We start from the raw sequence: 27,998 nt of genomic DNA, 5'->3' as shown, positions 1-27,998 counted from the left end.
GGGGGAGGGGCAGAGAGAGAGGGAGACACAGAATCGGAAACAGGCTCCAGGCTCCGAGCCGTCAGCCCAGAGCCTGACGCGGGGCTCGAACTCACGGACCGCGAGATCGTGACCTGGCTGAAGTCGGACGCTTAACCGACTGCGCCACCCAGGCGCCCCTGTATTTTTATATTTTTAATGGGTTAGAAAACACACAAAAGTGTAAAACAGAGATGGAAATGCAAGAGCCAAAATAATTTGGAAAATTAACAGTATTTGGGGTTTCATTTGTTCATATCTTCATAAGAAGGAAGCTTGACTAATTAATTTTACACATTTCTTCTTTTCTAGTAAAACATTTGACACTATAAATTTTACTCCAAGCTCTGGTTTAGTGGCATTTCCAATACTTTGATATATTTTATTTTCATTTCAATATCATTTAACTTTTTTTATTTTTTCTTGTGATTCATCTCTACTTAGGCTAACAAATGGAAATTTGATTTTCTCCACCTTTTCAGAAAAACCCATGGTGTGCCTCCCTCCCATCCTAACCATACCCACTCACACACTTGCATAATACCATTTTGATCTGTTATACTCTAAGAATGTCTAAAATATGGGAGATTCGACTGTGAAGTGTGCAACTGTGACAACATTTTGAAGTTGAAATAAACATAGTATCTAAGCATTTGGGTGACCATCAGCATACATAGCTTCAAGTAAATCTCAACAGCAAGCATGTAAACATTGCAATTCTTTAATTTGCAAACCATTTTAAACCATATTTTCGGCATTACTAGAGTAGTTCCATTTGTTTAATTTTTTTTTTTTTTTTGAGAGAGAGAGCGAGCTCAAGTGGCAGAGAGGGGCAAAGGGAGAGTGAGAGAGAATCTTAAGGGGGCTCCGCATGGAGCCTAATGTGGGTCCCAATCTTACAACTCCAGATCATGACCTGAGCCAAAATCAAGAATCGGACACTTAACCAACTGAGCCACCCAGGTGCTCCCATTTGTTTCAACTTTTAACTCTGCCTGGAAACTCTGAAATATCTGTGAGTTTATGTACAGTATAATGTTTCAGAGTCCCTGGGTATGAATCGTGGTGTCCTGTGTAATCCCTTAAATTCCAGTTGTTGAAGACACTAGTACCTAATTCATAGTGCCCAAAAAATACCTAAGTAATACTACTGAAGTAGAAAGGAGGCAGTATGAAGTATCCATTTAAAGAGAATACAATAGGCTCAGATGTCAAAATACAGGAGGAAAGTTAAAAAAAAAAAACTGTAAGAATTTCCTACCTATTTTATGCTCATGGTGATGGTAGCTATGTAAAGGAAACCATTAAATAGAAGACAAGACATTGAAAATAGAGATACTGAATCTTCTAAGGGTCTGAGACTTGAAATGCCTATAGAAGGGGCACAAGCTTTCTTCTTGCTGAAGTCATATACAGAATTAATGGGATGATAGTGAGGAGGGAGAAGGGCTAGAAAAACAATGTATTCTAATGAATGAAGGGTCTCTGAAAATACTACATAGTTCCATATGAGGCCTAACAGGCAAGCTGGATCTGAGAGAAGTTCTAAGAGAGAGGAATTCCATAAATGATTGGCATAACTGCATAAGTGGCATTATCATATAGTTTCCAAGATGCAAACATTGAAGGGCAAGATACATGTGAATATTTTAGTTCCTGATATTTGTTTAGAAAATCAATTTCATACATTTACATCCCAACTCAGTATTTATCTTTAATATTCTTTTTTTAAATTAATTAATTAATTATTTAATTTTTGAAGGAGAGACAGAGAGAGCATGAGTGGGGGAGGAGCAGAGAGGGAGAGAGAGAGAGAATTCGAAGCAGGCTCCAGGCTCTGAGCTGTCAGCACAGAGCCTGATGCAGGGCTTGAACTCACAAACTGTGAAGATCATGACCTGAGCCGAAGTTGGACACTCAACCAACTGAACCACCCAGGCACCCCCGGTATTTATCTTCAAAAGTGACTAATAAAAAATGACTAATAAAGAATTACATGACTGCAATTCACTTATTAGTTTAAAACCATTACTGCAAAGTTAAAATCTACAGTAAAAATCATGACTATTATTGACACTTCCTATTTTAAAATATTACTTTTAATTTAAAATCTAAGAAAAAATATTTGATAAAAATTTAGGATCAGGGACCCTGGGTGGCTCAGTTGGTTAAGTATCCGACTCTTGATTTCAGCTCAGGTCATGATATCAGTCATGAGATGGAGCCTCACATCAGGCTCTGTGCTGGCTGTGGAGGCTGCTTCAGATTCTCCTTCCTCCTCTGCTCCTACCCAGCTTCCACATATGTACACTCTCTCTCTCTCTCTCTCTCTCTCTCTCTCTCTCTCTCTCTGACAAAACAAAACAAAAACTTAGGATCAAGCTCAATATCAGCTCCACCTTCATTTTAGGGAAAGGCTGAAAGGTTTTTGATATGAACCTCTCTTTTCATAATATTACTTGACAACAATATTTACAACTTATATGAAGTTATTGTTCTTTAAAAGGAAAGAATGCCAGGGTGCTTGGGTGGCTCAGCTGGTTGAGTGCCCTACTTCGGCTCAGGTCATGATCTCATGGTTTGTGAGCTCAAGCCCTGCATCTGGCTCACTGCTCTCAGTGCAGAGCCTGCTTCGGATCCTCTGTCCCCTTCTGTCTCTGCCCCTTCCCTATGTGTGCTTTCTCTCTCAAAGATAAATAAAACACTTAAAAATAAAATAAAATAATAAAAACTAAAAGGAAAGGATGCCTTGGATAATAGAATTTCTAAGAAAAGTTATTTATGATAAAATGACAACTCAACAAAACAAAGACTTAATTTGCAAACAAACTATAAAATAATAGTATTATTTCTATGTTCAGGCTGGTCACAAGAAAACATATAGGGCAGCAAAATAGATACCCCTCAAAATGTATCTCCAAGAGCTTCTACATATAAGAAACTACAATTTAATAGTCCCTTCAAAATGCATGTTTCTTGGAGCAACTGGGTGGCTCAGTCAGTTAAGTGTCTAACTCTTGATTTCAACTTAGGTCATGATCTCAAGGTTTGTGGGTTTGAGCCCCGTGTCAAGCTCTGTACCGTCAGTGCAGAGCCTGCTTGGGATTCTCTCTCTGCCCCTCCCCTGCTTGCTCTCTATTTCTCTCTGTCAAAATAAATAAACAGTTTTTAAAATGCATGTTTCTTGTTAATTTATTTAGCATGATGTAGGGACAGGATACAGAATACCATATTATGTCAAGTTCATTTAAATTCTGTCGAGCTGAAGTGACATGACACCAACTCCTCCATGTCTCCAGTGGGACAGAATTGTGTGGAGGCTAAGAGGTTGATCTGAATCCCAACCTTCCACTTATTAGCCACATGGGTTTAGCCAGGTCAAGAAACTTCTCTAGGCTTGCCTCACCTATAAAATGGTGATAAGCTCAGTTTCATGCATTTGCTGAAGGGATTAAATGAGAAAGTACATGTAAAATTACTTAGCAGAAAGTGTGGTAGAAATATCCAATCTAGAAGGCTTTTAAAAAATTCACTTCTGATAATCACAAGGATATAAAGATCTCAAGATATGCATAAGAGTATGCATGTAAATACCATGAGCTGAAAAAGGGCTATGAACAGGAGGAATTCCTTTGTGTAGAACAATTTTTGTCATATGTTGAGTATGCCAACATTGTCTACATCCACTACTTGCTTTGGCTGTTGTTTGATGTATCTCTTACTTCTGAATGCTTTACATCAAGCAATATTTTCAAAAGTATAAAAGTATCAAAGACACCAAACTTTTGATGTCTTTATAAATAACACTGGTTTCATCTTCTCGTAATTCTATACACATCAAGAAAGAGTGGGGGGAAGAGCTAGTTGTAATTTAGTTACAATGTATCCTTTTACATTTTTTAAGATGTGGGGAAAATGGTGTCATTTAGTGTGGAAAGTAAAGCAGGCATGAATATCCATAGCCATTTCCAAATGACAGATAATTTGGGTTATGTATGCCATTCCTACATGATTTGTAGGATAATCACATATAGTTGTCATTTTGTTGTCCTGATTAATCAATTTGAAGGTGGCCCTTCAACAATACAGGTTTGAACTATGAGGGTCCTTGGATTTTTTTTATAAATACAGTACAATACTATACATGTATTTTCTCTTCCTTATGACTTTTTAAAAAGATTTTTAAATAATCTCTACATCTAATGTGGGGCTCTAACTCACAACCCCAAGATTAAGAGTCGCATGCTCCACTGACTGAGCCCCATAGGCACCCCCTTATGACTTTTTAATAACATTTTCTTTTTATAGCTTACTTAATTGTAAGAATACAATATATGATACATATAATATAAAAACGTGTTAATCAATGGTTATGTTACCAGTAAGGTTTCCAGTCAATAGTAGGAGGCTATTTATTAGTTAAGTTTTTGGAGAGTTAAGTTACACATGAATTTTCAACTGCATAGGGCAATGGTGCCCCTAACCCATGTTGCTCAAATGCCAACTATACTCACTCATTTAAAAAAACTTGTACTACACAGTGAACAAGTCAATCACATGTGGTTGAGATTTTTCTATCATACTTAAAAAAAAACTTTTACTATCAGGCCTGAACCAAGATGTCCAATGTAATTTTTTTTTGGAAACATGATTTCTCAAAGTTGCTTCTTGGTATTTATTTTTGGTGCTTAATAGTTTGGGAGCTATTGTTGAAGGCTCCTCAAGTTTAGTACATTCATAGAATTTTTAGGCTTAATGAATTCTAGGATGTGTGATGAAACTTTGATCGCTGAATCAAAGTTTTCTCATTCCATTAAAAGGATTTGTGTTCAATATGAATTCTCTGATGAACAATGAGAGTAGATTTCTTGCTGAAAGCTTTTCTACAATTACTACATGCATAGGGTTTTTCTCCAGTGTGTATTCTATGATGCACAGTGAGGTGTGACTTCTTACTAAAGGCTTTTCCACACTCAATGCATTCATATGGCTTCATCCCAGTATGGATTCTTTGATGCACAATGAGTTGTGATTTCTGGATAAAAGCTTTTCTGCATTCACTGCATTCATAGGGTTTCTCCCCAGTATGAATTCTCTGATGTTCAATGAACTGTGAGCTCCGGATGAAGGCTTTCCCACAATCATTGCATTGATACCTTTTGTCCCCAGTGTGAGTTCTCTGATGTACAATTAGATCTGACTTTTGAATGAAGGCTTTTTTACATTCATTACACTCAAAGGGTTTCTCTCCAGTGTGAATTCTGTGATGTACACTTAGTTCTGACTTCCTGTTGAAGGCTTTTCCACATTCATTACATCCATGGGGTTTCTCCCCAGTATGAATTCTCTGATGTACAATGAGCTGTGACTGCCAGATGAAGGCTTTCCCACAGTCACTACATTCATATGGTTTCTCCCCAGTATGAGCTCTTTGATGAACACTAAGTGTTGATTTCTTGATGAAAGCTTTCCCACATTCATTGCATTCATATGGTTTTTCCCCTGTGTGAATCCTCTGATGAATAATGAGGTTTGACTTCTGGATGAATGCTTTCCCACATTCATTACATTCATAGGGTTTCTCTCCTGTATGAGTTCTCTGATGTACAGTGAGTTGTGACTTCTGAATAAAGGCTTTTTCACATTCATTACATTTGTATGGTTTCTCTCCAGTATGAATTCTCTGATGTACAATAAGTCCCGACTTTCCACTGAAGGCTTTTCTACACTGAACACATTTATATGATTTCTCACTGGTTAGAATTTTCGGCTGTGCAAAAAGGTGTGGCTTTTGCATGAAGGCTCTGTTGTGTTCACTAGATGTTCTGTTCAGATGAATTCCTTTCCCCAGTGCACTGTTACATTCACAATCTATCTGCTCAGTCAGGGGCTTATTGTTAATGAATGCAACTTGGTTCAAAAAATTGTCCTGGTTTTCCTGGTGATTTATCTCATCTTCAAGTTTCCAGTCTTCAAAGGTTGAGTATACAATCATGTTATAGAGTACCACTTCTTCAGAAATGCTCTTCTGTGTTAATTCTTTCATTCCAGTTTCAAAGTCTGAAAAAAGCCCAAGTGTAAGTGATCTTACTTCACTCCTGAGCTTTGAAAAATACAAAACACAAAAATAAAAAATAACATTCTTTGTTTTAATAGAAATAGATAGAAATCTGATAATGAGTACAGTCAGTTTTGAAATAAAGGTAAGCTTAAAATTCAAAGATAGAAGAATAAACAGGCATTAAAAAAAGAAGTTAGCAAGATGCAATGGAAAAAGAAGAGTTGATGAACTCAGTGTCACAGTTCCCACATGGCACCAGCCCCAATACACCACAAGGCTCTGTGAAGAACAGAGGAAAATCCAAAAATCATTTCAGGAAACACAAAGGAAGGATGCTAGCAAAGAGGACTGAGAATGAGCGGAAGTGACCAGCAGAAAAATTAAATCCACACTAAACATAAAAACAGTTATAAGTATTTTATAAGTAACCAAGCATATTAGAGCACAACTACAGGATAGGGATTTCCACATATATGCATCTTAAAGAGGCAGATGACATAAAAATGCATGGAATAGGACAGGGTCTATTTAAAGGGGATGGTTCTGAGGTAGAAAAACAGACAGTTTCAGAGGGAGAAAGAAGGCAAAAAACAAGGAAGACATACTTGCTCATAACTGGGTGGTGGTAATGGGGAAAGAAAGAAAAGGAAAATATGGGTCCTGGAAGACAAAGAAAACCACAAAACCAGAAAAGCCAAAACTCTTCTCCAATCCCAAAATAAAGGAAGGAGGGGAAAAGACCCTACTATACTAACAGAAAAGAACTCCATAAAATTTAGAAATCTTACCAAAACACTGTGATGTAATAAAATGAACAGAATAAAAGTACAGTCCATAGAGAACTACTACAGAAAATCAGGAAATAAATTTGTGCAGATATCAAGAGAGGAAACTGTCCCCTGCAAAACACAAAAATAACTAGCCATGAACCAGAAGAAAATATTGTCTGAACTCCAAACAGAATATATTCAAACAAGCATCTGAGGACCTGGAAAACCACCATGAAGCAGAACTTATTTAAAAAAACAAAGAAGTAAACAAACAAAAAATGGAGAGATGAAAAAGAATTGGTTAAACTCAGGGGGAAAATGAAAGATTAAATTACAAGGTGTGGGCAGGGAGGTAAGAAGAATTTAATAAGAAGCACTGAAAAAAGATAGGAAAACAACCAAGATAATAAAAATGACATAAAGAATCAAGTGAAAATGGTCACAAAGAAAGTAGAAAAAGAAGACTGACAAAGGAAGAATATTTATATTACTGGAGTATCTGAAAACTGAAAAAACACAAAACAGGACGTTATAATATCAAGACATATGACACTAAAAGGAAGATGAATAAAACAAGGTAATTAAAAAGGATATGAATATCATTTGGTAAGTTACTTTGATAGAGGGCATATCTAAGTCTGGGTAAATGTGTAATGGGCAGAGTATAAGCCCATTTTGGAAGAATAGGGTGCTGTAGATGTTAGCCAAAGAGAGGTTAACTAATTAAGAATGTCCTAAATGATATGGGCATAAATAAGATACAAAGAACAGATAAGGGGGTTACCTCTCTCTCTAAAAGTTAAGCAAAGAAAATGGATTGCGTGGGTGTTTGATATGTAGAAGTGTTATTTAGGTATTTGACTATCTCACACCAACAGTCTTCAGCCATTTTGAGACCTCTATGGCCTTAAAAGAATGATTTCCTAAAAAATATTTCAAAGATAAATGTGTCACTAATCAATACTAATCTTACATCCCTGTTTCCCATATACCAGGTTCTCACTTACCTGGATAGGCCCAATTTGAGATTTCTCCCCCCTCCATCCATGGTTCTCCTTGCTTCAATAAGACTACATCTGACTTCAGATACTGATACCCTGTTTATGGGAAAGGATATAGAACTTGGGCATTAGTGGACATCCAACCATCCTAGAACTCGAGCCCACTACATATGCACCAAATAGCCAAAATTAAAAAAAACTAACATTACCAGGGGTGTCTGGATGGCTTAGTCAGTTAAACGTCTGACTCTTGATTTTGGCTCAGGTCACAATCTCACAGTTACCTGAGTTCTCGAGCCTGGCATCAGGCTCTATGTTGACTGCGTGGAGCCTGCTTGGAATTCTCCTTCTCTCTGCCCCTACCCTGCTTGCGCTCTGTCTCATTCAAAATAAATAAATAAACTTTTAAAAAATGCCAACATTACCAAATGTTGATGGAGCTGCCATAATGCTAGTAGGAAATAAACTGGTATAACCTCTATGGAAAACTGCCTGGTAGTATCATCTAAAGCTAAATATATATGTGCCATGATTCAGAAACTCCACTCCTGTATATATACCCAATAGAAATAGAATGTTTATTTTCACTAGAAGGTGTATATAAGAATGTCCATACAGTTTTATTCAATGGCCCAAATCTGAAACAAGCCAGATGACTACCAACAGTAGAATGGATACGTTGATGAATTACTCCAAACTCACTGAATGGAGTATGATGAAACAGTAAGGAGAAACAGGCTACTGTCAATTGCAACAACATGGATGAATTTCACAGATACTATGTTAAACAAAGCTGCCAGGGGTGCCCGGGTGGCTCAGTCGGTTAAGCGTCCAACTTCAGCTCAGGTCATGATCTCACAGTCTGTATGTTCAAGCCCTGCATCAGGCTCTGTGCTCACAGCTCAGAGCCTGGAACCTGCTTCAGATTCTGTGTCTCCCTCTCTCTCTGCCTCCCCCCACTGGTGCATGTTCTTTCTCTCTCTCAAAAACAAATAAAAAATAAACATTAAAAAATTAAAAAAAAAAAAGAAAGATGCCAGACAATAAAAACTTACATACTGTGTGGTTACACTTAGATGAAGTTCAAGAACAGACAAAACTAATCTACGGTGATAAAAGCCACAAGTTGTTATCACAAGTTGAGGAGATAAATGGCAAGGGGTCCATGGGAGCTTGCTGGGGTGCCTGAAATGTTTTATACATTGATCTGGGCAGTGCTTAAATAACATAGGGAAAAAAAGGCATCAATCTGTACATTTGAGATTCGGGCTATTTACTATATATGTTCTGTGTAAACTAATCTTATAAAAACTAGGAACGTAGGCACAGCCCATCATCTTTAACCTCCAAAGAATGAGCAGGATGCATCACCCATTTTCTTTTCATCCAAGTCCACTGGAATATTTGGTACTCAAAATTAATATTCTTTAGACCTTTATAGCTTGAAATGAAGCTCATTAAAGATTCAGAGACCCAGCAGTTTTCAGTAAATAAGAAAGGAAAGGCAGGCAATTGGGTACTCTGGTGGTTTTAATATGTTCATAACTTCTTTGGCACTCTTCCCTTCAAGAGATTCTCTCCTCCCCTTAAACATGGGCTGGACTTAGTAACTCATTTCTAATAAACACAAGAAGGTAGAGGTGATGGTATGTGATTTCAGTGACCTGGTCATAAAAGACACTGTGACTTCCTCCTGGCTTTCTCTCAGCTCACTCTATCTGGGGGAATTTTGCCATGTCATAAAAACGGGTGCACATGGTGAGAAATTGAGATCTCTTGCCAATGGACAACAAGGAACTAAAGACTCCTGTCAACAGCCATGTGAGTGAGTTATCTCAGAAACTGGATCCTACAGGGGCGCCCTAGTGGCTCCATTGGTTGAGCATTTGACTTTAGCTCAGGTCATGATCTTGCAGTTCACAAGTTCGAGCCCCACATCAGGCTCACTGCTGTCAGCGTGAGCCTGATGTCCCCCTCTCTCTGTCCCCTTTTCTATGCCCCTGCCTCACTTGCACTCTCCTTTAAAAATAAACAAACAGGGGCGCCTGGGTGTCTCAGTTGGTTGGGCAGCCAACTTCAGCTCAGGTCATGATCTCGCGGTCCGTAAGTTCGAGCCCCGCGTCAGGCTCTGTGCTGACAGCTCAGAGCCTGGAGCCTGTTTCAGATTCTGTGTCTCCCTTTCTGACCCTCCCCCGTTCATGCTCTGTCTCTCTCTGTCTCAAAAATAAAGGTTAAAAAAAATTAAGAAAAAATAAACAAACATAGTGCTTGCTTCGGTAGCACATATACTAAAATTGGAACGATACAGAGAAGATTAGCATGGCCCCTGCGCAAGGATGACACGCAAATTCGTGAAGCATTCCATAAAAAAAATAATGAAAAAAAAATGAACAAACATAGTAGAAAGGGGAAGATGGCGGTGTAGGAGGATGCTGAGCTCACCTCGTCCTGCTGATCACTTAGATTCCACTCATATCTGCCTAAATAACCCAGAAAACAGCCATAAGACTAGCAGAATGGACTCTCTGGAGCCAAGTGTAGACAAGAGGCCCATGGAAGAAGGTAGGAAGGGCGGAGAGGCAGTGCATGCTACATGGACTGGTGGGAGGGAGCTGGGCGGTGGAGGGGCAGCCCGCCCAGCAAGGCAGAGCCCCCGAGTCTGACTTGCAAAAGCGGAAGGGCCAGACTGCGTGAGTTCTGACAGCCAGCGGGACTTAACATCAGGAATGTTATAAGTCAACAGCTCTGCTTGGAGAGTGGGAGGGCGAGAGGACACCGGTGTTGAGCCCTGGAAGACAGAGCTCAGCTTGGCAGGGAACAAAGGCGCTGGCCAGTGCCATCTCCCTCTCCCATCCCCCAGCCGAAATCCCAAAGGGAACCAGTTCCTGTCACTGAACTTGCTTGCACCACGCAAACACCCAATGCTGTGCTTCTGTGGATCCATCCCTTCAATGGGTCTGCCTTCCTCCTGGTGCTGCAGGGCCCCTCCCACAGGGGACCACCAATGGGAAAGCGAGCTAAGCCTACCCCTCCCGCCCCTGTGCACTCTGCAGATCCACCCTGGCTAATATACCAGATCCCATCAAAGCAGCACCACAAGCCTGGCATTGTGAAAGTAGCCCAGAGAGGGGCTACACCACTCCACAGTGAGTCCTGCCCCTGGGAGAGGGGAAGATAAGGTACACACCAGTCTGACTGTGGCCCCAGCGGTGGGCTGGGGACAGCATCAGGTCTGACTACGGCCCCACCCACCAACACAAGTTACTTCAGACAGCATAGGGGAAGTGCCCTGCAGTTCCACGCCACCTCAGGGACTATCCAAAATGACGAAATGGAAGAATTTTCCTCAAAAGAAACTCCAGGCAGTAGCGACAGCTAACGAATTGATCAAAAACAATTTAAGCAATATAATGGACCATGAATTTAGAATAATAGTCATAACATTAATTGCTGAGCTTGAAAAAAGTATACAGGACAGCAGAGAATCTATTGCTACAGAGATCATGGGACTAAGAAATAGTCATGAGGAGCTAAAAATGCTATAAATAAGGTGCAAAATAAAATGGAGGCGACTGCAGCTCACCAGAGGCAGCCTCTGAAGAGGCAGAAGAGAGAATAGGTGAATTAGAAGATAAAATTATGGAAAAAGAGGAAGCTGAGAAAAAGAGAGATAAAAAAATCCAGGAGTATGAGGGAAGAATTAGAGAACTAAGTGATGCAATCAAATGGAACAATATCTGTATAATAGGAATTCCAGAAGAGGAAGCATGAGAGAAAGAGGCTGAAGGCGTACTTGAACAAATCATAGCTGATAACTACCCTGATCTGGGGAAGGAAAAAGGCACTGAAATCCAAGAGGCACAGAGAACTCCCTTCAGACATACCTTGAATCGATCTTCTCCACGACATATCATAGTGAAACTGGCAAAATACAAGGATAAAGAAAAAATTCTGAAAGCAGCGAGGGATAAACGTGCCCAAACATATAAAGGGAGACCGATAAAACTAGTGGCAGACTTATCTACTGAAACTTGGCAGGCCAGAAAGGAATGGCAGGAAATCTTCAATGTGATGAACAGAAAAAAATATGCAGCCGAGAATTCTTTATCCAGCAAGTCTATCATTCAGAATAGGAGAGATAAAGGTCTTCCCAAACAAACAAAAACAGAAGGAATTCATCACCACTAAACCAGCCCTATAAGAGATCTTAAGGGGGATTCTGTGAGTGAAATGTTGCAAGGACCACAGAGTACCAGAGACATCACTACAAGCATGATACATACAGACATCACAGTGACTCTAAACCTGTATCTTTCAATAATAACATTGAATGTAAATGGACTAAATGCTGCAACCAAAAGACATAGGGTATCAGAATGGATAAAAAAACAAGACCCTCCTATTTGCTGTCTGCAAGAGACTCATTTTAGACCTGAGGACACCTTCAGATTGAAAGTGAGGGGATGGAAAACTATCTATCATGCTACTGGAAGTCAAAAGAAAGCTGGAGTAGCCATACTTACATCAGACAAACTAGACTTTAAATTAAAGACTGTAACAAGAGATGAAGAAGGGCATTATATAATAATTACAGGGTCTATCCCTCAGGAAGAGCTAACAATTATAAATATCTATGCACCGAATACGGAAGACCCCAAATATATAAAACAATCACAAACATAAGCAACCTTATTGATAAGAATGTGGTAATTGCAGGGGACTTTAATACTCCACTTACAACAATGGATAGATCATCTAGACACAGGATCACTAAAGAAACAAGGGCCCTGAATGATACATTGGATCAGATGGACTTGACAGATATATTTAGAACTCTGCATCCCAAAGCAACAGAATATACTTTCTTCTCGAGTGCACAAGGAACATTCTCCAAGATAGATCACATACTGTGCCACAGAAGAGCCCTTCATAAGTATACAAGAATTGAGATCATACCATGCACACTTTCAGACCACAATGCTATGAAGCTTGAAATCAACCACAGGAAAAAGTCTGGAAAACCTCCAAAAGCATGGAGGTTAAAGAACACCCTAATAAAGAATGAATGGGTCAACCAGGCAATTAGAGAAGAAATTAAAAAATATATGGAAACAAATGAAAATGAAAATACAACAATCCAAATGCTTTGGGATGCAGCGAAGGCAGTCCTGAGAGGAAAATACATTGCCATCCAGGCCTATCTCAAGAAACAAGAAAAATCCCAAATACAAAATCTAACAGCACACCTAAAGGAAATAGATGCAGAACAGCAAAGACACCCCAAACCCAGCAGAAGAAGAGAAATAATAAAGATCAGAGCAGAAATAAACAATATAGAATTTTAAAAAATTGTAGAACAGATTAATGAAACCAAGAGTTGGTTTCTTTGAAAAATTAAACAAAATTGACAAACCTCCAGCCAGCCTTCTCAAAAAGAAAAGGGAGATGACACAAATATATAAAATCATGAATGAAAATGGAATTATTACAACCAATCCCTCAGAAACACAAGTAATTATCAGGGAATACTATGAAAAATTATATGCCAACAAACTGGACAACCTGGAAGAAATGGACAAATTCCTAAACACCCACACACTTCCAAAACTCAAACAGGAAGAAATAGAAAACTTGAACAGACCCGTAACCAGCAAAGAAATTGAATCAAAAATCTCCCAACAAATAAGAGTCCAGGACCAGATGGCTTCCCAGGGGAGTTCCACCAGACATTTAAAGCAGAGATAATACCTATCCTTCTCAAGCTGTTCCAAAAAATAGAAAGGGAAAGAAAACTTCCAGACTCATTCTATGAAGCCAGAATTACTTTGATTCCTAAACCAGACAGAGACCCAGCAAAAAAAGAGAACCACAGGCCAATATCCCTGATGAATATGGATGCAAAAATTCTCAATAAGACACTAACAAATCGAATTCAACAGCATATAAAAAGAACTATTCACCATGATCAAATGGGATTCATTCCTGGGATGCAGGGCTGCTTCAACATTCACAAATCAATCAATGTGATACATCCCATTAATAAAAGAAAAGATAAGAGCCATATGATCTTGTCAATCGATGCAGAAAAAGCATTTGACAAAATTCAGCATCCTTTCTTAATAAAAACCCTTGAGAAAGTCGGGATAGAAGGAACATACTTAAACATCATAAAAGCCATTTATGAAAAGCCCACAGCTAATATCATCGTCAATGGGGAAAAACTGAGAGTTTTCCGCCTGAGATCAGGAACACGACAGGGATGTCCACTCTCACCGCTGTTGTTTAACAGTGTTGGAAGTGCTAGGATCAGCAATCAGACAACAAAAGGAAATCAAGGCATCAAAATTGGCAAAGAAAGTCAAGCTTTCACTTTTGCAGATGACATGATCTTATACATGCAAAACCTGATAGACTCCACCAAAAGTCTGCTAGAACTGATACATGAATTCAGCAAAGTTACAGGAGACAAAATCAATGTACAGAAATCAGCTGCATTCTTATACACTAACAATGAAGCAACAGAAAGACAAATAAAGAAACTGATCCCATTCACAATTGCACCAAGAAGCATAAAATACCTAGGAATAAACCTAACCAAAGATGTAAAAGATCTGTATGCTGAAAACTATAGAAAGCTTATGAAGGAAATTGAAGAAGATATAAAGAAATGGAAAAACATTCCATGCTCATAGATTGGAAGAATAAATATTGTTAAAATGTCAATACTACCCAAAGCAATCTACATACACATTCAATGCAATCCCAATCAAAATTGCACCAGCATTCTTCTCGAAGCTAGAACAAGCAATCCTAAAATTTGTATGGAACCACAAAAGATCCCGAATAGCCAAAGTGGTAGTGAAGAAGACCAAAGCGGGAGGCATCACAATCCCAGACTTTAGCCTCTACTACAAAGCTGTAATCATCAAGACAGCATGGTACTGGCACAAAAACAGACACATAGACCAATGGAATAGAATAGAAACCCCAGAATTAGACCCACAAAAGTATGGCTAACTAATCTTTTTTTTTTTTTTTTTTTTTTTAATTTTTTTTTTCCCAACGGTTTTTTTATTTATTTTTGGGACAGAGAGAGACAGAACATGAACGGGGGAGGGGCAGAGAGAGGGAGACACAGAATCGGAAACAGGCTCCAGGCTCCGAGCCATCAGCCCAGAGCCCGACGCGGGGCTCCAACTCACGGACCGCGAGATCGTGACCTGGCTGAAGTCGGACGCTTAACCGACTGCGCCACCCAGGTGCCCCATCTAATCTTTGACAAAGCAGGAAAGAATATCCAATGGAAAAAAGACAGTCTCTTTAACAAATGGTGCTGGGAGAACTGGACAGCAACTTGCAGAAGGATGAAATTAGACCACTCTCTTACACCATTCACAAAAATAAACTCAAAATGGATAAAGGACCTGAATGTGAGACAGGAAACCATCAAAACCCTAGAGCAGAAAGGAGGAAAAGACCTCTCTGACCTCAGCCGCAGCAATTTCTTACTTGACACATCCCCAAAGGCAAGGGAATTAAAAGCAAAAATGAACTATTGGGACCTCATGAAGACAAAAAGCTTCTGCACTGAAAAGGAAACAATCAACAAAACTAAAAGGCAACCAACGGAATGGGAAAAGATATTTGCAAATGACATATCAGACAAAGGGCTAGTATCCAAAATCTATAAAGAGCTCACCAAACTCCACACCTGAAAAACAAACAATCCAGTGAAGAAATGGGCAGAAAACATGAATAGACACTTCTCTAAAGAAGACATCCGGATGGCCAACAGGCACATGTAAAGATGCTCAACATCGCTCCTCATCAGGGAAATACAAATCAAAACCACACTCAGATATCACCTCACGCCAGTCAGAGTGGCCAAAATGAACAAATCAGGAGACTATAGACGCTGGAGAGGATGTGGAGAAACGGGAACCCTCTTGGACTGTTGGTGGGAATGCAAACTGGTGCAGCCGCTCTGGAAAAGTGTGGAGGTTCCTCAAAAAATTAAAAATAGACCTACCCTATGACCCAACAATAGCACTGCTAGGAATTTACCCAAGGGATACAGGAGTGCTGATGCGTGGGGGCACTTGTACCCCCAATGTTTATAGCAGCACTCTCAATAATAGCCAAATTATGGAAAGAGCCTAAATGTCCATCAACTGATGAATGGATAAAGAAATTGTGGTTTATATACACAATGGAGTACTACGTGGCAATGAGAAAGAATGAAATATGGCCCTTTGTAGCAACGTGGATGGAACTGGAGAGTGTTATGCTAAGTGAAATAAGTCATACAGAGAAAGACAGATACCATATGTTTTCACTCTTATGTGGATCCTGAGAAACTTAACAGAAGACCATGAGGGAGGGGAAGGCATAAAAAAAAAAAAAAAAAGGTTAGAGAGGGAGGGAGCCAAAACATAAGAGACTCTTGAAAACTGAGAACAAACTGAGAGTTGATGGGGGTGGAAGGGAGGGGAGGGTGGGTGATGGGCATTGAGGAGGGCACCTGTTGGGATGAGCACTGGGTGTTATATGGAAACCAATTTGACAATAAATTTCATATTTAAAAAAATAAATAAATAAACATAAACAATTTTTTTAATTAAAAATAAATAAATAGCAACTTCTTTAAAAAAAAAAAAAGTAAAGAAAAGAAATGGATCCTACTCTGTCAGTCAAGCCTTCAGATGACTGCAGTCCCTGCTAATATCTGATTACAACCATAGGGGACCACATGCCAGAACCACCCAGCTAAGCCCTTCCAAATTCCTGACCTACAGAAATTGTTAGTAAAAATTGTTTGTTTTAAGCTACTAAATTTTGAAGTGATTGTTACATAGCAATAGGTAATTAGTCCCTAGTACCCTCTGAGTGATGTCCTTACCTGTGAGGAATAAGCTTAGGAATTCCCTGAGCCTGTATTGATGGGCTAACAAGGCATAAAGAATTACAAAGCCATGGGATGCTCACACCCAAGCTTGGGTAAACAAGATTAGGCCCCCAGAATAAAGCGGGGGGGGGGGGGGGCAAATGCCCCCAGAATAGAAAGGGGGGCAAAACCCCCCTATACAAAGGTATATGAGGTAAGCAAGATTAGGTATTCAGGGAAAAAGCACCCCCAATTTAGTACTATGGCAGAAAGCTGCTTTCACAGGAAGGACCAAATTAGGTAAACAGGTAAATAGGGCTATAGACTGCTGTGCTGCAGGTGATGCTGCCCAGAAGGGAGCTGATTAACAAAAGAAAGGTGCCTTGTTAACCCTGAGGTGCTCTATCTGTCTTATCCCCGGGCTAGCTAAGATAAACAGACACAGCGCCTCCTGTCTGCTGTTAACAACCATTGGCCCATCTGCCTGGTGCCAGGATTTTGTTTTATATTGAGCCAAACCCCCAAACACCGTATATCTTCAAAACCCCCTTTCCTTCATGCCCATGAGTTAATGTTCACAGATTCATTGTCTCTTCATGCATGCCCATCACATTTGTAAGCCTTCTGATCTTAGTAAATATGGAGCAAGGTCCCTTATTTGGGGCTCTTGTCTTTTCCCGGACATTAGCCATCTCTCATATTTTAATCCTGTCTCTGCTTTCTTGCTGGCCAAGAAAGAACTTTAGACTCAGAGTCTATGACACTTACCCACTGAGACAAGGTTGCTATAGTTCTCCAGCATCACATCCCTGTATAGGTTTCTTTGAGCAGAATCCAGCTGTTGCCACTCCTCCCAAGTGAAGTCCACAGTCACATCCTTGAATGACACAAATCTCTGTACAGGACGTTCCTGTTCAATCTAAAGTGAAAAACGCTAGGTGATGTGTAAAGCATGTACCAGGAGTCACTGCTGTTTTAATCATGCAGAGTCCATCTTAATAAATTAAAGATGTTTATACTATGAGGCCAGTTTTACTATGTGGGAGAAGCAGAACACCTATTAGGAAACCTTTGCTATGGAGAACCATTCATCCTCTCTTTCCATCAATAAGCACTTACTAGGCAACCACACAGCCAGCATTATTTGGTGCTCAGAATACTAGTATGAACAAAAGACAGGAAGTTTACAGACTAGTAGATGGAGGCAAACAAGTAAATATATAAAAGCTACAGGGTGTTAAATAAGTTACAATACAAATAGGAAAGAAAGAATGATTCTACTTTGGGAGGTTGAGTTGGGCTTTGTAGAAGATGTAGTTAGGCAAAATGAATAATGAAAAATGTAAAAATAATTTTAAAAAAAGTAAAGATAAAATAACTTTTTTGAAATGTAAAAAATGAATGGCGTAAACTCCAGCAAGATATGGAAGAGGAAGAAAGATCATTCTAGATGGAGAAAGGCGTATGAAAAAAGCTACGGCGACATGAAAAAGAACATGGCAAACTCAAGGAATTTTAAGTACTTCAGAATAATGCTCTCAGAAATCATTTATTCATACGCTGCTTTCACAATTTTTACATATCTACATGTCACTTGCACTATTACTGACTTAAGAGTTTCAATTCAACTTTTTGACTTAAATTCATGATTTTAAAAGGAAACCACTATAGGGAAAACCAGTATCAGTTCATAAAATGAAGACAACAAAAATCTGTAAAACAAGTATATACTGATGAAATGCCATACATGGGATTTGCTTTAAAATGCTCTAGAGAACAGGGGTGCCTGGGTGGCTCAGTCGGCTAAGCACCCGACTTTGGCTCAGGTCATGATCTCATGGCTCATGAGTTGGAGCCTCATGTCAGGCTCTGTGCTGACAGCTCAGAGCCTGGAGCCTGGTTCGGATTCTGTGTCTCCCCCCTCTCCAATTATATGAAATATCTAGAATAAGCAAACTCACAGAGCCAGAAGTGGTTTTGAGGTGACCGAGGGCTGTGGGGGTAAGGTAGAAAAGTGAGTTATCGCTCAATGGGTACAGAGTTTCTGTTTGGAGTGATGAAAAAGTTTTGGAAATAGTGGTGATGGATTCACAAATTGTGAACATAATACTACTGAATTGCACACTTAAAAATGATTAAAATGGAAAATTTTATGTTATATGGATTTTACCATAAAAATTCTATTGGTCTAAATTAACTTTGAGATAGCCTATTATAATAGATCTTGTAGATCTGGCCAAGTGGCAATAATGACTAGGCAATTAGATTTCAGTGGATGACGGTGGCTCAGATAAAAACCACGAGGCATGGAATTCAAGCTGAGAAAAGCGAGAAGTAAGAAGTAGGGAGTGGGGTGTAAAGGACACTGAAAAAGTGGAGGATCAATGGATCAGAGCTTTGGATGGAAGTGGAGAATTACTGGAGTCAAGGTACTACCGTAAACAAACCAGAAACAGAAATAATGGCCAGAATGAAATGCTTGGAGGTACAGTTATTGGTGATTATATATCTAGAATAGGACTATGGAAGTTGGTTGAGATGGGATAGAGGAAAACGATGTCCGGAAATGAGGAGATACGCTGGTACTGGAAGCAGAAGGAGTTAAAGGTCCCCAGAAAAAGACAAGACAGAGCTTCTGTGAGAAGTCATTTTAGGCCCACAACTGTTTTCCCTCGTTCTACGCCCTCTGGGTTCTACTTGCCTGTGCACATTTCTTGCAGAGCTTCCTAAGGTTAGAATTAAATGCAAAAACCTCAGTAGTTACGGATTTTAAGGGAACAAAGGGAATGCGGAAAACTAACGGTCTCTACCAGGCTAGGAAACAGCCTAACCGTAAATCAATGGTAAAACTCCCAGTGCTGTTTCAAAAGTAAGCAAGGCCCTGAATTTCTTACCCAAGGTAAGGAACCCAAGACCCCATCCAGTTTTTACTGGCTCTCAGAGCTTGCCCACAGCCCCTTACCCTTGTCTGACCTCCCCATTATAATGTTAAAGTGTCTGCCCTAAAAGAAGCACAAGCTTCCTCGAGGTTAACATATGATGCATGCATAGGCATGTTTTCTAAGTACTCCTCTACGAACTTCTGCCTGCCTTTACGTGCAATGGCAAAGCTCCACTTTCTCAATATTCATCCTAAACCCTAAATAAAAAGAGCCCACACACCCCTGCTCAGGGTGTCACAGTTTTGGAAGTTATTCCCTGGGATCTCCTTATTTACTGCAAATAAAAGTTTCCTTTGTGCAATAACTCTACCTGGTGTAGTTTCTATCTCTGACTCACCAAGGAGCAAACTCATGTTAGTTCGGTTACAGTACCAAAAGTATGGTGATAATGTGATTTATAATAAGAAATTTAATATTTGGTCTTTGTAGTTCCTAGCATAGAGCTCCTAAAACCCTTGGAGGGGTGCCTGGGTGGCTACGTCGGTGGTCAAGCATCCGACTTCGGCTAACCATGGTCTCATGGTTCGTGGGTTCGAGCCCCGAGTCAGGCTCTGTGCTGACAGCTCAGAGCCTGGAGCCTTCTTTGGATCCTGTGTCTCCTTCTCTCTCAAAAATAAATAAACATAAAAAAAATTAAAACCCTTGGAATTTCCTGTGCTGAAAGCGATAAAGTTCTCTTATTATGTTAATGAGATGGCTTGCAGGGGGGTGGGGGGGCGACACCTAAGGAGAGGGTGGCTGGTCACCAGGGGAGCCAACCAAGAATAGAGAATTGAAACTTCCAGTCCTACTCCTGATTTTTGGAGAGGGAGGTGGAGTTGGGAGGTTCAATGGATCACCAATGGCCAATGATTTAATCAATCATGCCCACGTAATAAAGCCTCCACAAAGACCCAAGTGGAGAGAATTCAGAGAACCTCCAAGTTCATGAACCAGAATGCTTCCACGTGCCAGGCCTTCAACTCCATTCTCCTTTGTTCAGGACTCTGTCTTATATATGTCTTCATCTGACTGTTGATTTGTATCCTTTAATATCCTTTGTAATAAACTGGCAATCTAGTGGGTAAATTGGTTTTCTGAGTCCTAATTACGAGCCACTCTAGCAAATTAATAAAACCAAAGGAGGGGGCTGTGGGAACCTCTCTTTATAGCTAGTCAGTCAGAAGCAGAGGTAACAACTTAAGACTAGTGACCATGTAATGGAACCTGGCTGGATCACCCAGCAGAAGAACCAAATGGCACTCAGAGATCTTGAAAGGCAGGAGGTTTATTTCACACCAACACGCTACAGGAGATCACTCTCCAGAGGTCTGAGCCCTGAGTGAACGGGGGGAACAATTTATAGTCTGTTACTTCCACATTCCGCATTAGTACTAATCTGGTGCATGTGTGCGGCAAGCAGAGTAGGAAGAAGAACCTGGAAGGGGAGTCTTTGGTCGGGGACTGGAATTTTTCTATCAGTCCTGTCAGCCATCTTATAACAGATTTTTCTCTACCGATCAGAATCTGAAGTGAAGGGCAGTCTTGTGGGAGCCCTTGACCTATAGTATCTGATACTACCTCTAGGTGGGTAGTGATGAGGGAGCATGCGGCAAGCTGGGGGCAAAATACAGGCTGGCACACCATCCCTCCCACCCAGTGGAATACGTGTGATATTCTTGGACACTGCTAGCTACCCAAGAACAAAGGAAAGGGGTTTAAGTGCTTGCCATGGTAATGCGGGAAACTAAGGCAAATGAAAAATTCCCTTACTGCCTATAGCCCACTGACAAGTCCTTGAGACTAGCAGAGTGACCTCCCTCTAGAAGCTCAGCTGCCTCAAGGATGACCCGTTGCTGGGGGCAAAAGAGAACATTAGTTAACATTATCCCAACCTCGAGGATCCTGTAAGTCTACTTCCTTTATCTCAACTGCCCCAAAATATATGCTGGCAATCATACTCCAAGCTTATGGCCCCCTGATATATATCGGAAGGGTCTCATGACTGTGGTTTTATGAAACAGTAATAAATGGCACTTCCCTAGCAACAGCTAGCCCCTCAAGGTCCTGGAACCTTGCTTCCAAAATTCCTTAGAGACTTACTCTACCCTGATCCCCTCCCAACCTGAGGGCATATAATGAGTTACCCGTCATGACCCCAGTTCAGCTCTTTCTACCCAGAGGCCCTGTTCCCATGCTTTGATAAGATCACCTTTTTGCACCAAAGACATCTTCAAGAATTCTTTCTTGGCCGTTGGCTCCAGACCACCCCACCATCACCCCCAAACTTCATCAGGTAGTGTCAAAATTGAGCTGAATTGTAGGACAGCCAGCTGGTGTCAGCAGATTGCTCGGTGGTATAGGAAAGAACCCCCACACATTAGAATTGGGTGCAGAATTACAGGTACATAACCCAGGAGCCCCCAGACTTTTAAAATCAGACACTGGATACTGTGATACAATAAGAAATATATATTTTGGTCTTCATCCCTGGCTCCTAGTCAGAATTCCTAAAACTTTTGTAATTTCCTAAGCAATAAAGGTGTGATAAGCATCTTTTGTTCTCGTATTTGGTCTTTGACTCTGGTTCTTGACAAAGGGCTCCTAAAATCCTCGGAATTTCTTGGGTGATAGGAGTGTCTTTTGTTCTAATGAGGTGACTGTTGATATTTTTCAGTTAAAAAACAAGCACGTACATCAATAACATATACCTTTTTCAAAAAAAAACCCCATAAATTATATATAAACACTTCAACACTGAGATATTATGACATTAAGAATATATGTACGTAATTCTCTTTTCTCCCCATACCCCAATGCATCATCTTGCACATCTTCTAGGAATGGATGCTCCCCACTTTGAAGACGACTATACTCACTCAAACTGTGTGCTACATGGTGGGTATAACCAATGGAACATTACAGATAAAAATTCAATAATATATACCTTCAAATAAAAACATTTAAAACCATATGACAATCATAACCATTAAGATGTTTGCTAGCAGTGTTTAGCTGAGCAATAAACCAACAGAAATGAGCAAATTCACTTGATTTCCACTATCCATGAAGCATACTCACTTGATATACACTTTGAGGGTCTCAACCTATTGCATTTTAAAGGAAAAATATTTGATTATTTATTGGTTAAAAACTGCAAATTAAAATTGATACTATTATGATCTTTAATAATGTTAATTCCTTGGACCAATTTTACAACCTTTAATTTGTGGATCAAGGTAAATTTTTTGGCAGCTATGTACTTGGGCCCCATGATTTTACTGCCTTCAAATTGGATTATGCCTTGTTATTATGCCCTATTGTTATTTTGAGAGATGGTTTAAGAAATAGCTATGGAGAAGCCTCCTACAGAATTTATCAAGGGTTGGTTAAGTGTTAAGGATACTGCCTACTATATCATATGTATGCAGACCCATCAAGAGAATAACTTTAAACCTAAATGACAAAAATGCTTTCATTCCCTCAAGAAAGTATCATAATGCGTAATGTAAATCATTTCTTTGCAGATGATATGCTCAACTTTAATGAACTATGAAAAAGATCCTATAACTTGTATCACTATATTTTGCATTTCCTTGGTCTAGACCTTCTATTTTATTTTTCCTGATTTCTATTAACATTTTTTTTCATTTAATTGAATTAATTCTTTTAAACTGCCTCAAATACAATGGAAAACAAAATGGGGTATAAATAACTCACTCACCTGAGACTTGGTCATTTTCTGTTGCTCTTCAGAAGGCACAGGTATCTTGTAAAGACAGAGCTGGGATGAGCAGGGAGGGGAGAAAAAGAAGACCACCTTAAGAGTCTGGGCCTGCCCTGTGAATTCCTGCCCCTTTCAAAAGTGTCTTTCAGAGAGACCACAAAAGATTATGCTGTGATAACATCAACTTATTAACTTACAGTTCTGAAAAGGTCAGGTCATGGTATGTTTTACCTTTGTGAATGTGTATTCCTTTATACATTTAAAAAGTTTCTCCTCCTCCTTTGGCCCCATAAATCTATAATTAGATATTTATCCTAAAAAAAAAAAAAGCATGGACACACATAAAGATATATATGCAAGGATATTCATCACAATGCTGCTTTATCACTACCTAGATGTTCAACAATAGGGACTGGTTAAATCAGTTATGGAAGGACAGAATACTAGACAATCATTAAAGTATCTTAGAGAAGAATTTATAGACTTGGAAAAATGTTCTTGTTGTATTACAAGGCAAAAAAAATAGATTATAAAACAATATATATACTGAAAAGAAATATATTTGAAAGGAACAAAAATATGTCTGAAAGGACATACATCAAAATGTTATGGTTACCTTTGGTGGTAGGATTAAAAGTGATTTCTATTGGCTTGTATTTAGCATTTTCATTTTCCAGTTTTTCTAAAATAAACGGCTGCTTTTTAAATTAAAAAAAAAAAGATTGTTATTTTTAGCAGCTATTGTCCTACTGACCTCTTAACCCAAACTCTTATCAATGAAGTCCTAAAGGGCACAATTCACTAGCTTGATACATTTAATAAGCCGTAACAGTCACTGTCATCAATAGACTTACAGGACCACTTCAAATGTATAGGCTCAGTTCAAATGTCACCTCCTCTAAAAAGCCTTTCCTGGATAGAATCAGCCATTCCTTCCTCTGACTTTCCCTTAGTTTGCAACACTCTGCTACAAGGGCTTCCTGATACAAATTTAGGGCAAGGGAAGAGGCAGTCTGAACTAGGACCACAGCAGTGGGAATGGGGAGGACAAACTCGAGAGATGTCAGGGAGGCTAAATCACCATGATCAGAAGATTGATTGGACATGGGGAGAAGAAGGCTGGGGAGAAAACTAGATGTCTACAGGATTTTTACTATGGCCATCTGAAGTAAGGGTGACTCTTCATGATGATGAACATAGTAGGATGAGCAGGTGAAGTATGGAGAACTAAGAAGATATATTCTATTTCTATCATGTTAAGATTGAGGTTCTGTGAGTGAACCCCACAGAGATGTGTAGGAGACAGCTGGCTACTGTGAATCTGGAGCTTATTAGAAATGTCTAGGCTGGTGCTATAGATTGGCAAGTCATGGCTTTCAAGGTGGAAGGTGATGCAATGAGTGTGGTTGAAACTGTCCAGAGAGAGCACATGCATTGAAAGAAGACAGGGAGAAAGCAAAGGAGCTTTGAGAGAGGGTTTTTGAGAGGCTTTGGCTTGAAGTACTTAGCTAGCTACAAGACAGTAGCAGAGAATATAAACTGCCTCAAGTCTATTGACCAGATAGATCCAAGAGTGGAAACAAAACCTTTGGGGGAAGGATGGGAACTCTCCCTGACCCTCACATCCTTACAGGCATAAACCCATGCAAGAAAACCCAGCACAATATGCGTGTGGAATGCAGCCTGAATGCAAACCGTTACAATTCAGGGCTGGAGCCCCAATCACTAGTCGCAAACCATCTGCTCCCTAAGCTATCACACAAGCTCCTAACAGCTGCCCAATACAGCCCCCCACACATTGACCTAACATAACCCTAAAGACGGATATCTGTCTTCAGGGCCCAATCATTGATTTCTATGTGACCCCAACCCGAGGGACTCAGAATCACAAAGACACGCTCCATCACTAGTCCCACAAATTCCCAATCAGTCGCTGACCCTCCTCAGAGTCCACTACTATCAGCAGCATCACTAAATACCAACCTATACCGGGCGGCAATCGTGATTTGGGGCAGGCCCGCTTAATTACTAACCAAAGACCGAAAATTACGGACCGCTAGAGATGCTCAATCGCTGATCAAACATGATGCCCTTACTCCCAATACCGCAGCCAGTGACTGAAACCTCGTTTTCTGCGAACCGGACCCCTCAACTCCCAGCCTCTCCTGCGGGGACCTCAGCTGAGCGACAAGGCCACCCCCTCCCACCGTGAGGGCTGCGGACTCTCCGGTGTTAACTGCGGAAGCAGGCGCAGCCCTCGACCTGCTTCTATCGCGAGACTTTCCAGGTGTTTAGTCGGGCTGAGCCAGGAAGATTAATATGGCTGCGCCTAGTGAGCGGAGAGTGTGACGGACCGGGAGGCGCCATATTTCGAGTAGGTGTTAGTTCCGTACAGCAGAGAATCCTGAGAGCAAGGCAAGGTAGAAGTGGAATACGGGAGCTACAGAAAAGATGTACTGGGACAATGCGGGAGCAACAAAGAATCCCAGGTTTCTGAGGATAGAGTCAGGGAACCGCTCCCGCTAAGATGTGTAGAAAAGAGACACGCAGTGCAAGGTGCAAATAAAAATGGGGAAGTGGGGTGGGGGAATAGGAGAAGCCGCTCCCGTTATTAAGCCAAAGAGGAGCGTGAGGCTCAGCCAGAGTCAGTTGATCTACAACACATTGCCTCACTTCCCCAATATTAGGTATAATAATGATAAAATATGCTTACTGAGGTAGGTTATTTAATTTAGGTTTCAACTGGGGTGGAAAAGTCAGGATGGAGCAGTATTCTCCCTGAGACCGAGCACTGGGAGAGGGAAAGTCAGAATGCTTTCATCTGGTGACCTCCAGCCAGTCATCCTGGAAAATGGAATTCAAATGTTCCCCTCCTGGGAATGCTGTCCCAGATTGGGATGGGAAAACTCAGCCACTGCTAAAGACACCTCAGATGGCAGCAGAGGGGAAGTGTTTGAGGATAAACTCTGAAGGATAATCCCAAACCCCTGAAACTTCCTCTCAACCTGGTCTTGAACTTGCTCTGTGGCTTTGGGCTAGCTGCTTTCCCTCAGTTCTCTCATTTGTCAAGAAGAGGAAGGTTGTGAAATATTCATTTGGGTGTTTCAATGTTTGCTGAAAGCACTTCAGAATCTGCGCAGTTTTTAAAAAATAATAAATACCATGTAATAGTGTTATTACTGTTAAATTAATTAAACAAGGAGACTATTAGACTTAGGTGGTTCGAATGCCTTAGCAACCCTCCCAAGCAAACCAAAACCTAAGCCTGTAAATGCCTCAAGGTTACGAAATCAAAACCTAAGGCCAACCAATCACAAATGAGGCTTTCCCAAATAAGACAACTGTTTAAACTATAGGCAATCAAATAATTTCCTTGCTTTGCTTCTGCGACTTCTCTGTAAAAGTCTTGCCTCTAGCTCTTGTCAGTGGAGCACTTCTTACCCCTTGTGGTTTGGTGCTGCCCAATTAGAGAGTTTTTGCTCAAATAAACTTAAAAATTTTAGTATGTCTTAGTCTGTCTTTGAACATCACTACAGAATATCCAGCCCTAACTAATGCCTAAAGACACTATGGATTAATTCTTGGGGTTCACTCAGCTCTTTAAAGTCATATACAGTGGCCATGATGCTTCTGGAATGTCCTTCCCAACCATATGTCGGGAAAACTTCTACTCCTGCTTCAAAACTGGGAGCCAATATCCTGTTTTAAGTTTTTTCCCAGAGTCCCCGGGCATCTGTGCCTTTTCATGGGCACAGCTGCATATGCCTTCTACTATGACAGTCATCATTGCCAAGAACTGGGATTTCCAGTGTTTGTCTTTTCTCCCCTTTGGTCTGACAGCTACTCAGGGCAAGCCTGTGTCAGTATCAGCCTAGTTTTCCCTTTTTTGTTAAAAACATATTTATGTCTATTGAGTCCCACCATAATGTAAAGCTCATTCATTCCTTCACTCACACAATTCGTTATTGTCTTGCTTGGTAATGCAAGGAACGAGCTCAGAATCTGATAGTGACAATGTAGTGTGACTAGTGACCTGATAGAGGCATGACTGGTGCTGTAGGGCACAGTGAGAGGTAAATAACTTGGTCAGGGACTGGAGTGGTAGTGGTGGTGGGGGTGTGGGATGGAGTTTGTCAGGAAAACAAGATTAAGAAGGAAAGTGTCAACAGAACAGCAGATATATACCACTTCTCACATACCTGAGAGCAAAGTGATCCCACCTCTACATCTTTGCTCGGATGGCTCCCTATGTTAGGAATACCCACACACTCCTATTTTGGGGGGAGATTCCATGCCAAAAATCAGGGGAGTCTCGTGCCTTGTGAGGTCCTAAATTAATAGTTTTTTACATGTTTAAATAACGCAGGGATCTTCAATCTACAACACTTAGGCAAATCTGGCCTGCTGTCTGTTTTGATAAAGTTTTATTGGAACACCATAATGCTCATTCATTTAGATATTGTCTATGGTTGCTTTTGTGCTATAATGACACTGTTGAGTAGTTGTGACAAGAACCATATGGCCCACCAAGTCTAAAATATTTGCTGTTTATTCCTTCACAGAAAAAAGTTTGCTGACCCCTGATCCAATTTCATGCTGAGGGAGAAACCATTATT

General features: G+C 40.3%; 1 protein-coding gene and 1 non-coding gene across 6 annotated transcripts; one reads left to right on the top strand and one right to left on the bottom strand.

Annotated features, from left to right (window-relative positions):
* Positions 1-159: 159 nt before the first annotated feature.
* LOC131491478 (zinc finger protein OZF-like) lies at positions 160-25,691 on the bottom strand. 5 transcript variants are annotated; one of them, XM_058694490.1, is made up of 7 exons: positions 25,437-25,691; positions 23,999-24,080; positions 23,614-23,696; positions 23,380-23,424; positions 17,503-17,653; positions 7,857-7,946; positions 160-6,078 (listed from the first exon to the last, which is right to left on the bottom strand). In XM_058694490.1, exons 3-7 carry the CDS (start codon positions 23,671-23,673, stop codon positions 4,832-4,834), a joined length of 1,593 nt encoding a protein of 530 aa, XP_058550473.1. In that variant the 5' UTR covers positions 23,674-23,696; positions 23,999-24,080; positions 25,437-25,691; the 3' UTR covers positions 160-4,831. The 5 variants fall into 5 exon arrangements, with proteins under 5 accessions (XP_058550473.1, XP_058550474.1, XP_058550471.1 ...); XM_058694491.1 differs by having other exon boundaries at positions 23,999-24,077; XM_058694488.1 differs by having other exon boundaries at positions 23,999-25,691.
* Positions 10,115-10,221, top strand: LOC131492314 (U6 spliceosomal RNA). The gene has a single exon (XR_009252003.1). It is a non-coding gene; the product is annotated as a U6 spliceosomal RNA (small nuclear RNA).
* Positions 25,692-27,998: the final 2,307 nt, after the last annotated feature.

Source organism: Neofelis nebulosa, chromosome 12 (genome assembly GCF_028018385.1).
Source record: "Neofelis nebulosa isolate mNeoNeb1 chromosome 12, mNeoNeb1.pri, whole genome shotgun sequence".
NCBI classification, from domain to species: domain Eukaryota; kingdom Metazoa; phylum Chordata; class Mammalia; order Carnivora; family Felidae; genus Neofelis; species Neofelis nebulosa.
This window is presented reverse-complemented; position numbering and strand designations above follow the sequence as displayed.

Bases quoted from the DNA above. Each gene is read 5' to 3' on its own strand.
- LOC131491478 (XM_058694488.1), bottom strand. From the start codon at position 23,673: ATGGGGCCAAAGGAGGAGGAGAAACTTTTTAAATGTATAAAGGAATAC. The intron at 7,947-17,502 runs GTAAGTGTCATA...TCCCATAAACAG, and splicing joins TAGCAACCTTGTCTCAGTGG to GGTATCAGTATCTGAAGTCA. The intron at 6,079-7,856 runs GTAAGTGAGAAC...GGCTTTTTTCAG, and splicing joins CTCAAATTGGGCCTATCCAG to ACTTTGAAACTGGAATGAAA.